This window comes from Astyanax mexicanus, chromosome 12 (assembly GCF_023375975.1).
Source record: "Astyanax mexicanus isolate ESR-SI-001 chromosome 12, AstMex3_surface, whole genome shotgun sequence".
Lineage (NCBI taxonomy): Eukaryota > Metazoa > Chordata > Actinopteri > Characiformes > Acestrorhamphidae > Astyanax > Astyanax mexicanus.
Genome location: NC_064419.1, coordinates 11,722,292 through 11,736,101, shown reverse-complemented (window position 1 = coordinate 11,736,101; position 13,810 = coordinate 11,722,292). Strand labels below are relative to the sequence as shown.

Below are 13,810 nucleotides of genomic sequence, written 5' to 3'. Positions count from 1 at the left end.
GTACTCACACAGCTGCTCGCACAGCTGAGGGGCTCACTGATTGGCTGGTGAAAAGCGCAGGATCTCAACCAACCAATCAAAACAAAGGATTCAGCGACGCAAGAAGCAGACCACACCCCAGGCCACAGACACTCAACAGAGGCGAGACCTGTCACTGAAGAATCACGTGACTGTGGAGAGTCTAAAACATGATCATCCACTGTGGGCTTTTAATTAGAATTTTAAATAGAAATACCTATTTAAATAGAAATATATATTTGTTTGTTTTTTATATATATATATATGGTTAAACTATTAACCACATTTTAACAATGTAAGAAGAAAAGACGTTGACCTGAGGTTTAAGAATGACATAATGACATTACTTAAAACTAAGTATTAATATCTCATATATATATATATATATATATATATATATATATATATATATATATATATATATATATATATATATATATATATATATATATATATATATATATATATATAAAACGTGTCATAGAGTAATAGATATTGGTGCATGTAATCAAATATAGTGAAACAGCGCCCTCTGGGGTGTGACAGCTGCACTGCATCTATTAAAAAGAAGCGTACAGTTCACTACAGTTACTGTAACTTCTCATCCAATCACAATCAGATAAAAGGCACTAAGAGTTAGTTTGTTTGAATTACTTTAAATAATACAAGTAAGATGACAGGTAATTAATAACATTTTCTATATTGGATTGTTTTTTATTACATCCTTAAGAGACGCACCTTATGCTTAGTTTACAGGGAGAAAAAAAGAACCTTAATGTTAAAGAAGCTTAGTTGGGACGTTTGTCTGGAGTTCTCTTAAATCTCTGCACGGATCATCTTCAGACTAGGCTACACACGTCTGCTGTGTTCTTGCTGGAGTGTGCAGGTGAGATGGATTACATCGGAATGGTGTATGTTTATACTTTTCATCCAATCGCAATCAGATTTAAGGCACCGAGAGTTGGTTTATTTGAATTACTTTGAAAGTAAGATGAGGGTTAATTAATTACATGTTCCATACTGGGAAAACAGTTAATTACGTCCCCAAGAGAAGCACTTTATGTTTGGTTTACAGGGATAAAAAAAGCTTTTTATATTAATGAAGATAAATGCAGTACAAGCTTCTGAGCAGTGGTACATCTCGCTGTTCCTGTATCTGTGGTTTTACGTACTTCCGCAGAAGTGTTTAATAACCAGCTTATCAAACCAACCCAGAGAAACAGAGTAGTGTAGAAAGTAAACAAGGCGGTAAGTGTATCATTATTATATCTGTTTTATTTAATTATTTATAAACATTAATTTAATAAATGCTCTATTATTTTAATTTACAATATTATTGTCCTGTCCTGGTTTCTCAGGTGTGTTAGGGGAGCTGGCAGGTGTGTGCTGTTCGAGTGGCTGGCTGGTCAGAATGTCTGTGGTGCCCAGAGTGCGTCTGTCCGGGGGGCTGGAGGTGTGCCGGGTGCTGAATGGTCTGTGGCAGGTGTCCGGGGCTCACGGTACAGTGGACCCAGTCAAAGCAGGTAAAACAAAGGTGTGAAATGTATCTCCACTCATTCCTCAGTAGGTAAAAGTTTATTTTAGATACTAGAGTTTAAAATACTAATGTAGAAGTTGAAGTATCAACTTAAGCTTTTTACTCTTTAAGTAAAAGTGTAAAAGTACTGATTTCAACACTACTTAAAGTATAAAAGTAAAAGTAATTTAAGAGAAAAAAAATAAGGACAAAAGTTTAGGATGCGCCACAGAATCCTATAGGGCCAGTTGTTCAGAGGTAATCTGATCGGATTTTGGTTATCGGATTGGATCAAATCTGGAAAACGGGTTGTTCAAAAGGGAAAGAAGCATTCTGAAATCGGATCAGATCACGTAATCCAATCCTAGTTTGTAAATGGATCAAACCTTCAGTTTCTGTTGTTCAAAACTTTTCAGTAGGATTTGGATAACTTTGATCCAAAAAAACAGGATTACCCTGATCCCAACAAGGGGTAGGATTTCAAGGGGGATTTCAGGAAGTAAATGTGGTAAAACTTTAAAATCAAAGTTTTAAAGTAAAAAAAAATACATTTGTACAATTTAGTGTATATACATTTACTTCTATTTTGCACTTGACCTGTTTAACCGTTACAGTAATAAAGTAGACATTGGCTACCAATTAAGCCTTTTACTATAGTAACGTAAAAATAAAAACAATCTTGACCCCATTAAATAAACCCCCCAAAAGATTTCAATAACAAACAAAAATAATATATTCATTTTTTCATCTACGTCACTGTCATTCATCACTGTATATTAATGTCAAAGAAACATTTATCAGATATGAAGCTGTCAAAAATAATTTCGAACAATTGAAAAGAACACCAGAGTTTGTTCTGGTTCTTCAACAGGCTCAGGTGCATCATGAACATCACAGAGAGGGACATTGCGTCTGGTAGCAACATTGGGCAGGACAATACATGCAAGTGTTATGTTGCATGCTCCCTGTGGTTCGACTCGCAAATAGTTAAGGCATGCAAAGCGTCTCTGCAGAACACTCGATTGCTCGTATTGTTTTGCAATAAGCAGTATCTTGTTACTGCAAGAAAAGGAGTCATCAATCCCTGTTGGTTCTTCTATCTGTTTTTTACATAGCTGGTAATCCGGATTAGGTAATCCTGAAAACTGTGTTTCTGGATCAGGTTGATCCAATCCAATATTGCTTTGAAAAACTGGCTTAAAAGTAAGACAGATCACCTGATCCTGGATAGCAAAAAATGTGATTACCAAATCTGGATAATTTTGATCCGGATTACATTTTTTGAACAACTGGCCCATAGTGCATAATTAGTTATAGGCTAATTTTTAACATATATGTAGTAGAAAGTTCAGATAATTGTAGAAAAATGTAAGAAGTAGAAGCTAAAAAATAATTACTTCAGTAAAGTATAAATAAACAACATTTTTACTCAAGTAAGGTAACAAAGTATTTGTTCTCCATTACGTGACCCATCTGCTTCTGTGTACATGATCTAAACATATTTTAAACACAGTAATGAAACTTACTACTGGAATCTATTCAGTACTGGACTTGTAGCTGTACTTGTTGTAACTTTGGGAAAGAGAGTAACATAGTTTCAATTATATGCAGTATTGACCTTAAACTACTTTACTTGATTTGAACATAAAAAAGAGTAAAAAAAAAACTACATAAAGAAACAATAATTTATTTTTTTGATGTATAAGTATATAAAATTAGCTAGGTTTAAATTAAATTTGAACATTAGGGATGCATAATTATATCAGGATTATATTAGGATTATATTAGGATTATATTAGGATTATACTGGATTGGAAGATAATTCCTTTTTTTTCTTCAATAATAATCAGCATCAGCCGATGTCTAGTTATTTTACACCAATATTTCCTGACATATTTATCGCATGCCAGAAAAGCACCAAGTGATTCTGAGATGTTTTTGAAATGCATTTCACATATCAAATTCTCTTTCATGTGAATAACATGCAGAACGTACAGCAGTTTTTTTGTTTGTTTGTTTGTTTGTTTGTTTGTTTTTATGAAGTTTGATCGTTTGAATTCAATGTTCATGTCTTTCTTAGTGGAAGCAATGGACGTGTACGTGAGATCTGGACTGACATCGTTTGACATGGCAGACATTTATGGGCCAGCAGAAGAGATCTATGGAAACTATTACAGTCAGGTAAGCAATGAAACATACCATAGTCATTTTTTTTAAATTATGCTTATTTTGTCTTCAGAAGTCTGGAACTGTAATTAGTAATACAATTCAGTAAAGGAAATAAAGCAGTGCCGAACAGGACACTCAATCTACACACGACATGATAAATGCTGTTGTAAATACACCATCCAAAAGTATTGTTACAGTGAGGTCAATCTCTTTATTTCTGCTGTAGACTGAAAATTTCCAGGTATTTACATCTAGATCTGATACACAGTTCAGAAGATACTGTAGCACACATTTTTCTAGTGAGCAAGAAATTGCTGTACAGAAAACCCCCAAAATAACTGTTAGTGATCTCAGAAACAACCTCCAGAGAGCAGCAGTGAAGCATCCCAATCTACTGTTCACAGAAAACTTCAAAAAACAAAAGTAAAGTGGCTTTAGCAGAAGATTAAATTAGAGCACTATACTGTCTGATCCAACCCATCAGTGTTATGTGAAGAATATGTTCTTTTACCTTCAAATAGATTATTTAGATACCAAAGATACGGCTAAACAGGTGCAGGAAGTTCACATTTATTCCACAATCAGTTATTTATGCTGCTTAATGAAGGATTTTATTCAAATTAATGAATAAAACTCATGTTGTTGATGTTTAATTTTGGTGTGGTTGTATATTTGTTGTTAGTGTTGTTTATTGATGATACTGATGATATTGATGATACTTTACTTGTAATAGAGCCGTTGTTGGACGCAAGACACATTTAAGAGAATTCTGATTCTAGTTGAAAGCCCTTTCTGGAGGACAGTAAATAGACAGTTACTCCAAAAAGTAGAATATTCTTCTTTTTAATGCTTTAGTCCATACAGTGATACGGCTTTGTAGTGCTGGGCGGTATACCGGTTGGTATACTGGAGTAATGGTAGCTCAGTGAAGTCAAATGCTCTTCTCCCTCTGGCCTGCCTGGAGAGAAATGAGAACAGCACTTTATCTGAGGAGCTCCTGTTGCTGTTCCTTGCAATATGGGTGTTTTTATCCAAGCTGTTTTTCTGATAATAAAGTCTGATTTCTTCATATATTGTTTAATTTTGTGGGACAAAGTAAACTCAATAATAATCAAATCCTTCATTTAAAGCCTTAGTGTTTTATACTATATGTACTCCTAACAATACAGTAACTCACAAACCTATATAAAATCCCAGTCATGCAAAAATAAATAAATAAATCACTTTGTGAGATGTTTTAATCAACCTTCCATACTAGCCTGTAAAATAGTTCATTAATATCAATAGCCTAAAGATCATCAGTGTGTTTAGCCCCAGCAGGCCTTAGGTCCAGTCACTTTTATCACTTTTTTACATTACATTACATTTGGCAGATGCTTTTGTCCAAAGTGAATTACAATAGTGAAGTGCAAAAGTAATAGAAGTTAAAGAAGAAATTGGTAGACGCCCGAACAGGGACTTGAACCCTGAACCCTCAGATTAAAAGTCTGATGCTTTACCAACTTAGCTATCTGGGCCTTTTGTTCAAGATAATAAAAGAACAAGATTAGATTTTTTATATTTATGATTCAGGTTTTGTTTACAGATGAGGACATTAACAAACACCTCATTTATACAGTTGCTCCTTTATTAGGGCCAATTGCCTTCAAGGGTAAAATCTAGGAGGGTTTAATTATATTGGAATGCAAAAGAATGACTACTTTTCCTGTGTCACTCATGTTCAATTTTATTCAAAACTTTGTATTTTTTTCCCTTATGTCAAATCAGTGTGTCTCTACTAAAACACCTTCTCATTCAGTGTTGTTCTGTGTTTTTCTTTAATTCTTAATTCATTTTCTACATTGTACATTAATGTTAAAGGCATGGAAACAAATAAGGGACACATATGGAATTACATAGTAAAAAATACAAAATAGTTTGTCCTCCACAATCCCCTGATCTAAAAACTAAATGTGTTACTTAAAAGATTTTAATATACCTAAAGTATAAAACATATTTTGGTTTGTTTAACACTTTTACTGTTTACAGAATAATTCAGCACGTGTTCCTTTATAGTTTAATAAAATATTCAATGTGTGTCCAAACTTTTGACTGGTACTGTATATAAATGTTGTTATTGTATAGTTTAAATCCAGGTATGGAGAGACTCCACCAGTGCAGGGAATCACAAAATGGGTCCCAAGACCAGGACCAATGGACAGAAAGGTGATTAACATCTTTTAAACTATCTGAAGGCAATCTGTCTAAAATATCTGTCTGGCAGTGTTTGAAATGAATAATCGGTTATCTATAGTCATTTGTACATACTTGTATTAGCTCAAGTTTTAATCACAGACTAGTGCTACGTAGTAATATTATTTTTATTATTATTTTTTTTTTAATTCATGGAATTTGGGAAACTTTTATTAGGTGACCCACAGTTTTAGTTTAGTTGGGTGTTAGCAGGTTTAGGGCAGTTGGTGTATTTTAAGAGAGAAATAATCAAATTAAACTGACACACCTGTGTCAGCAGTGGGTGCAACGTAAAGTAGTTGGATATATTAGTTTGTTTGGACATTTGGACATTTACTTATATTAGTTAATTAGTTAGTTAGTTAGTTAATAGTTAATACTTTTGAGTGTATATCTCTTTAATGAGAGCAGCTGTTTAAAATGTGTGTGTGTGTGTGTGTGTGTGTGTGTGTGTGCGTGTGTGTGTGTGGTTCCACACAGGTAGTGGAAAAGGCTATTAAGCGGTCACTCAGCAGGATGCAGGTCGACTCACTGGACTGTCTTCAGTTCCACTATTGGGACTACAGTGACAAAAGATATCTTGAGGCTCTGGGTCATCTTTCAGACATGCAGCAGGAAGGCATCATAAGTACGTTTCTTAAACCCAATACTCAAAACTATAGAAAACTGAAATTTGCCTAATATAAGACATTTTCAATAACGGATATAGATAATTTAATTAAATCAATATTTGGGGATTATCTGATTTTAAGATTTACCCCCTTTTCTTTATTTATCTTCATTCACATTGCCAGTTAAACATTACTAAATGTAATTTTATGGTTTGTTTTTAAATAAATAGTTAGAATTACAGCAAAGAAAATCTGGGCATTGGACATGCATTTCTGTATATGTGAGATACATTGATTTTTTTTTTTGTTTCTCCAATGGGAACTTGGTATTAGGCGCATGCTAAACAAATTTAAATATAAGGAATCAATGTTAATGTGAATAGATGTAAATGGATTCTCACCAGTTCTGCTTTTAATGTAAAACTAGGCTACTGAGCCGCAGAGTGGTTCAGCGTTCTAAAGTGCTGCCACTATGATCAGGAGGTCGTTGGTTCAAATCCCAGTCATGCAGCTTGCCATCAGCTGCCAGAGTCCCAAGAGAGCACAGTTGGCCTTGCTCTCTTTGGGTGATCTTTCCCCTCAATGTAAATGTTATGATGCTCTTTCTCCTGGTGATGTCGATCAGCACGAGGCGTCTGAGGCGGAACCGAGTCGCTGCACTTTCCTCCGAGCGTGCTGTGCTGAGTCTGACTTTACATGTGTCGGAGGAGGCATGTGCTAGTCTTCACCCTCCTTGTGTTGTGGCATCACTAGTAATGGGGGATATACAGCTGACTAACATTCAGCTGTACATCAGCTGAATGGGTGGGGCAATCATCCTAACTAAATTGGGGAGAAAAATAGGCTACTGACATGTTGGGGATGTGGTTGGATTAATATTACACACAGAAACGTATGTAAAATGCATATATAAATCAGTTTGAAAATTAGGAATGGTTATCGGTTTATATCAGTATTAGCAGATTATTTATTTTTTTAGAATTTTTTAGAACAGCAATCGGACAATGTTTCGAATTTTCAAACTAATATTTGCTTACAAATTCATCGTATGCCTGAAAAGTACCAGGCGATACTGATACATATTTGTAATGCATTTCACATATAAAGAAATACATGACCTTTTTTTTTCTCTTGATAAGAAGCGCAGCAAAGCATTCACAGTCATGTGTATATGTGAAGAGATAAATGTTGTGTTCAGATGGATTTTGTCTTGACATGTCACTGTTTTGAAACATTATGTTTGCAGGAGAGCTGTCCCTGACTAATTTTGACACCCAGCACCTGGAGGAGATTGTGGACAAAGGCATCCGTATATCCAGTAACCAAGTACAGTACTCACTGATAGACCAGCGGCCTGCAGCACGTATGGAAGAGTTTTGTCTAAAGCACAATATCAAACTGCTCACCTATGGTACCCTGGGTAAGTTACGGTGGGGCATGGTAAGGGGGCTTTAGGGCAAAGTCATAAACTGATAATCTTTGATCTGTTGAATTTCACCAGGCTTAGTGTAAATTAGTGAAAAGAATGGTTCTGCATTCCCTCATACCTTTCTGTTTTGTATTGCACTGTGGAATAAGTATTCTTCGTAAGCCCACTTAAAAACAGTTCTGAGTATGTATCTTGGATATTTAAGTATACTCATCTTTTATATTTATATATATATTAGACACTAAATATATACTTTCAATATACACTATCTTTTTTCATATTATATCTCTTATATAAGACAAAACAATTACCAAGGCTTGCTAGTTCCTGCTATCTACTCAATTCAGTTGAAGTGTAAATAAATGGAGTGTGTAAGTTACCAGGCAAAATACAATTAATTCATCTATTATAAAGTCTATTAAATCACTTTTTTTTTAAATGTATAATGTTTTTATAAATGTTCCACATGTGTGGTTGTCACTGGGCCGTCAGCCAGAAGAGGGCACAATGACACAGATTATCACTGATTCTTTACACTTCCTCTAGTTATAGTTATTATGAAAGGGTTAAGTTGTTGTATAAATTAGTCACATATAAGGCGCTTTTAACCTTTTAACAATGAACTGAAATGGAGGGAAATCAGTTAACCAGAAATAAAATACTGATTGGATGATCACAAAAAAATAAGAATAATACTGATTAGATAATCATTAAAACAAAAAAATAAACTGTTGATTTCATCCACATCCCTCACTTACTATCTATCACTCTTTCCTTCAGGTGGTGGTCTTCTCTCAGAGCGCTATCTAAACCATGCTGAACCTAAAGGTCGAGCTGAGCTCTACACTGCATCTCTGAGCAAGTATAAGAACATGGTGGACTCCTGGGGTGGCTGGGATCTCTTCCAGGAGCTGCTTGCTGTTCTGTCCTCTGTAGCCAAGCGCCATGGCTGTTCCATCCCTAATGTGGCCACACGCTACATCCTGGACAAGCCAGCCGTGGGCGGGGTGATCGTGGGCTGCCGGCTGGGCGTGCAGGGGGCCGAGCATATCCAGGACACGTTACAGAGCTTTAAGGTTGAGCTCAGTCCTCAGGACTTAAGTGATATTGAGGGGGTTCTGAAGCGATCCCGGGATTTGATGAGCCTCATAGGAGACTGTGGAGCTGAGTATAGAGGCTAAAGAAACTAAATCCATTTCAGACCCTCTGCATGAGAGATACTACATTATAACATTGCCTAACAGAAATTGGCTAAGCCACTTAGGCGTTTCTTCAGAAAGCTCTGAAAGTAGAATTGCTGATATTCCCTGATTAAGATTGAAATACAACAGATATACATTTTTAAGCTTGCTCTAATTATGAATGTTTGGTCTATGCATTGCAAAATGGCAGCTTTTGCACCAATCAGTGACAAAACACATATTATAAAATGCATTGTTAATCAGTCACTTCCACAAAAAATGTGCTTCTGGACTCTTAAAACAGCTGACATCTCTAAAAAAACAGTACTTTTGACCCCTTCCACTTTATAATTATACACCAATTTTAAACATTATTTTATCATTTCAAAAAATCTGAGGCACTGAACATTTAAACAGATCTACCTGTTTCTTCTGGCTCTTACTAAACAAGTTTAGTGTTGTTACTTGGACTTTCACTTGCTTTTACTTAATGGCACTTTTCATTTTTTTATTTAATTTTATTTCTTTTTTTACTTTGCTTAAATAAAAAAAATATTTCTAATGTAAAGCTTGTAATTAATTATGCAACTCACTGAACTGCCAAACTGCCAGGGAAGCACTTCAGTCTGATAGAGACATTCCCAGGGAAACGCTTGCCGTGTGTGGGTGAGCATTATCCTACTGAAACTGCTGATCAGGTGGAAGCCCTGCCATGAGAGGCAGCAACTTTTATGCCTAATTCCATTTTGCCCCTTGGTCCTACCCCTTACCCCTTTCGTTTGCGTGTGCACGAGAAGAGGCAGGGGTGTTTCGATTCTTGTTAGGCTGGAGGGATAGGTTAGGGGGCAACACTACAAACCGAGGGGTATAAGAATCACTCGTAATAGTGATTAAATAGCAGAACAAGCGACCAAAGAAACCCACAAATGTACGTTTTTTCCTTGTTAAATTAACATTTACACTATATTACCATAGTTTAATCTGAAGTTTTAATGTTTTATGGCCAAATTCCTCATAACAAGCACAAAAAAGGTCTCAGTAGTTAGCTAGCTAGCTTACTTTCCCATTCCACCTTAAATTATGCAACAGGCAGCAGGGGCTGCAGCATTTAAGGCGGAATGGAAAAATTAAATAAATTAAAAGCTAATCAAGGCTAATTTTAGCTCCCCATGTCCCCTTTCTGAAGACATACAATAAAGCCCTAAAGTTAACTAGTTAACCAGCAGCAGCAGCTAGGACACTGAACTTTAGCGCTTGTGATGAGTATGGGTGCTTGAAGGGTTGTTCCAATTCTTAAGGAGAGGATTTTACCCCTTCCCTTTGTAACTCTGTTCCATAGGGAAGCATTAAGTGGTAGGGCCAAGGGATGAACTGGGATTGAGCCTATTAGAATCCCTTGTATTAGAGTGGGATATTTTAGTTGGCTGATTACTCAAAGGTGTAATCGCTGAGTAGGCAGTCAATAAAGATATATTCCACTCTCTTTATTCTCTTCTACAGCGGATTTTGGTTGGGAAGGATTATGTGTGTGGGTGTATGTGTGTGGTTCTACAAAAAACATAAATAAATGTATCAATTAACAATATATAAAACATATCTAGAACAATGTTCTTCTCAAAAATAAGGGAGGGCATTCAGGGTCAGAGAGGGAGGAGAGGGTCAGCTCTTGTCAGGCTGTAGGCATTGTAAGCATTTAGAAAACCATCAGGGGTGTCAGTGAACACATTTTATATAATATAAATATATATAATATATTGTGGCTATTTTATATTGTGGCTTTTTGAAGCATTTCTGTTGGTCTGCGCATTACAGAATTATCAATGTAGAGGACACTCGTTCTACACTGAACCAAAAATTAAGAAAAATGTGGTTTTCCATCATATTACACATTTAAATAACAAAGATAACAACACTATTATATTTTATCATCAGGTCTTCAAGCAACGGCATCCCACCCAATATCAGAAAGAGGTGGATTTTTAAAAATTAAAAACACAGGACCCAACACTACTGAGTTTTTTTTTTAAGAGTGGAGAAAATATAAATTCACAACAGAATTGACATATCAAAGTTCCCCCCCATGTTAAACTCGCTCCTATGCCTTTGCTTCACGTCTTGAAAATCATGTTAGCTGCAGATATAAGAGAATCAGTAAGGTGTGTGTGTGTGTGTGTGTGTGTGTGTTAATTCCTGACATTGGCCACCAGCAGGATTCTGTAAATTAGCTTAGTCACTCCTGGCCGTTACTCTGGCTCTGGTCCTGCTCTCTCCAGCCAAGCTAAGACTGATTAAAAGCCTTCTAAGAACACCAAAATGAAAGCATACTCCCTAGATACTGTTAGCAGTAGTAAGTAAACAAACCAGGTTGGAGTAATTGAATGTCCATTCTAAGACGCATCAGGGAGGCGTCTTATATATCTTATTCAGCTCTGGGAAAAAAGAGACCACTTAAAATTATGAGTTTCTTTGATTTTACTAAATTGGAAACCTCTGGAATATAATCAAGAGGAAGATGGATGATCACAAGCCATCAAACCAAACTGAACTGCTTGAATTTGTACACCAGGAGTAAAGGCATAAAGTTATCCAAAAGCAGTGTGTAAGACTGGTGGAGGAGAACATGATGCCAAGATGCATGAAAACTGTCATTAAAAACCAGGGTTATTCCACCAAATATTGATTTATGAACTCTTAAAACGTTATGAATGTGAACTTGTTTTCTTTGCATTATTTGAGCTCTAAAATATGCCTCATTTTTATTATTTCAGCAATTTCTCATTTTCTGCAAATAAATGCTCTAAATGACTATTTTTATTTGGAATTTGGGAGTAATCTTGTCTGTAGTTTATAGAATAAAACAATGTTAATTTTACTCAGACATATACCTATAAATAGCAAAATCAAAAACTGATCAGAAACTGAAGGGGTCTCAAATTTTTTCCAGAGCTGTATATATTAAACAGGAACAAAGACTAATGTCCAGAAGTATTGAGCTCCTAAGAAAATTGTATTTTAAAAGCCAGTTATCGAGACAGTTGGGGTTCGTTTGCTCTAGAAAACACCAACATTCAAAATGACTACAAAGGGATGGTCCGGGTGGTCCAGCGGACTAAGACGCTCCCACTATGACTAGGAGATTGTTTGTCAGAATCCCAGTCATGCAGCTTGCCAACAGCTGCCACAGCTCTGAGAGAGCAGAATTGACCTTGCTCTCTCTGAGTGGGTAGATAGTGCCCTCCCCTCACGTCACTTCTAGGATGATGTCACTCAGCATGAGGCGTCTGTGAGCTGATGTATTAAAACACACTTCCTGCCAAGATGCAATGTGTTCAAAACTGTTCTCACGTACCTAAGACTAAGCAGTCATATACAACAGAACAAAACAGCTTTTCCATTTCTGTATATTTCTCAAACCATCATTTTTTTGTTGCATAAAGTGTATTTAGATTTCAGAAAACAGAACACTATTTCAAAGTCAAACCAGTTCAGCTGATATACAGAGGACACAATTAAAAGGGCCTTCACTAATGAGGGTGTGTATGATACTGGTTAGTGAGGATAAGAGGGACAATATTACTCAGCATAATGTTTAATTTCTCTCTGTGTGTAGACAGTATTTGTGATTTATCTTAGTATTACAAATGTAAGTACTAAATACCGTACAGACAGAAGTAGTGGGACACAAGCTCATTTAATGTTTTTTTTTTTTTATCAAGTGTTATTAAAAATACTTTAATCTGCTTTTGCTGGAGTAACTGTCTCTACTTTCCAGGGATGGTGTTCAACAAGATTTTAGAGATGGCCAAAATAAGTCCACAGCCCATTGGGGAAAGAGGCCAATATGTTTACTATCAGAAAGCCTGCGACTTTTTTACGGAGTCAATCCTTTCTCTTATTATTATTTTTTTTATTTGGATACTTATGTTCTTAGTTAATTATTATTCATTTAAGAATTTCTTATCATTTTATTTAATCATTCACTTTTACCATTATTATTTTTTTATTTTATATTTTATAAATTCTTTACTTTTCATGTGTTTATTGTTTATGATAATTTTATTTAGATTAAATAAAGATTTAATATTGTATTTTTCTGATTTTCTTGTTTCTAATTACTTACCTAATGTTTTAAATTCATTTTAAACTGTAGATGCAGGTCTGCATTGTAAATGAGGGTCACCCTCAGTATAATAAAATAAAGGTTGGTTAATTGATTGATTGATTGATGTTTGTCTGCTACTGAGTCTTATTCTATTGGTAGTATGTCTCTACAGGGACTAGATAAGCTGTGTGTGTAGCCTAAACTAGTAAATTAGTGTATTAGTACCTATTAAATATAGACATCAGCACACCACAAAAAAGGAAGATAAGATACCACACACTACTCCCTATTAAAAAAATATATTCTCAATTAATTTCTGATGACAGCTATAACGATGCAGTTTTCTAGTTTATAGACACCCCGGTTAGTATTGCTATTGAATTTTAGGATGATAAGTGTTACAGTAACAGCCTTTACTTGCCTTTAAATTAACACATTTTGAGGTCAGATACTGATACCTGATGATTAGTCATACTGTAGAGCAAAAATGACGCTTAGACTTATACCAGAGGTACTGACTGGAGCGCCAGCACTCTAGAGAATGACTGCTGC

General features: G+C 35.5%; 1 protein-coding gene across 1 annotated transcript; it reads left to right on the top strand.

Moving 5' to 3' along the window:
* The first annotated feature begins 1,182 nt into the window (after positions 1-1,182).
* Positions 1,183-11,181, top strand: LOC103044878 (2,5-diketo-D-gluconic acid reductase A). The gene is made up of 7 exons (XM_007237025.4): positions 1,183-1,266; positions 1,377-1,541; positions 3,615-3,715; positions 5,828-5,908; positions 6,416-6,563; positions 7,793-7,966; positions 8,756-11,181. The coding sequence occupies exons 2-7, from the start codon at positions 1,430-1,432 to the stop codon at positions 9,154-9,156; spliced, it is 1,017 nt and encodes a 338-aa protein (XP_007237087.3). The 5' UTR covers positions 1,183-1,266; positions 1,377-1,429; the 3' UTR covers positions 9,157-11,181.
* Positions 11,182-13,810: the final 2,629 nt, after the last annotated feature.

Coding starts and splice junctions, on each gene's coding strand:
- LOC103044878 (XM_007237025.4), top strand. CDS start 1,430: ATGTCTGTGGTGCCCAGAGTGCGTCTGTCCGGGGGGCTGGAGGTGTGC. Junction 1,542..3,614: donor AGTGGACCCAGTCAAAGCAG/GTAAAACAAAGG, acceptor TGTCTTTCTTAG/TGGAAGCAATGGACGTGTAC. Junction 3,716..5,827: donor ATGGAAACTATTACAGTCAG/GTAAGCAATGAA, acceptor GTTATTGTATAG/TTTAAATCCAGGTATGGAGA.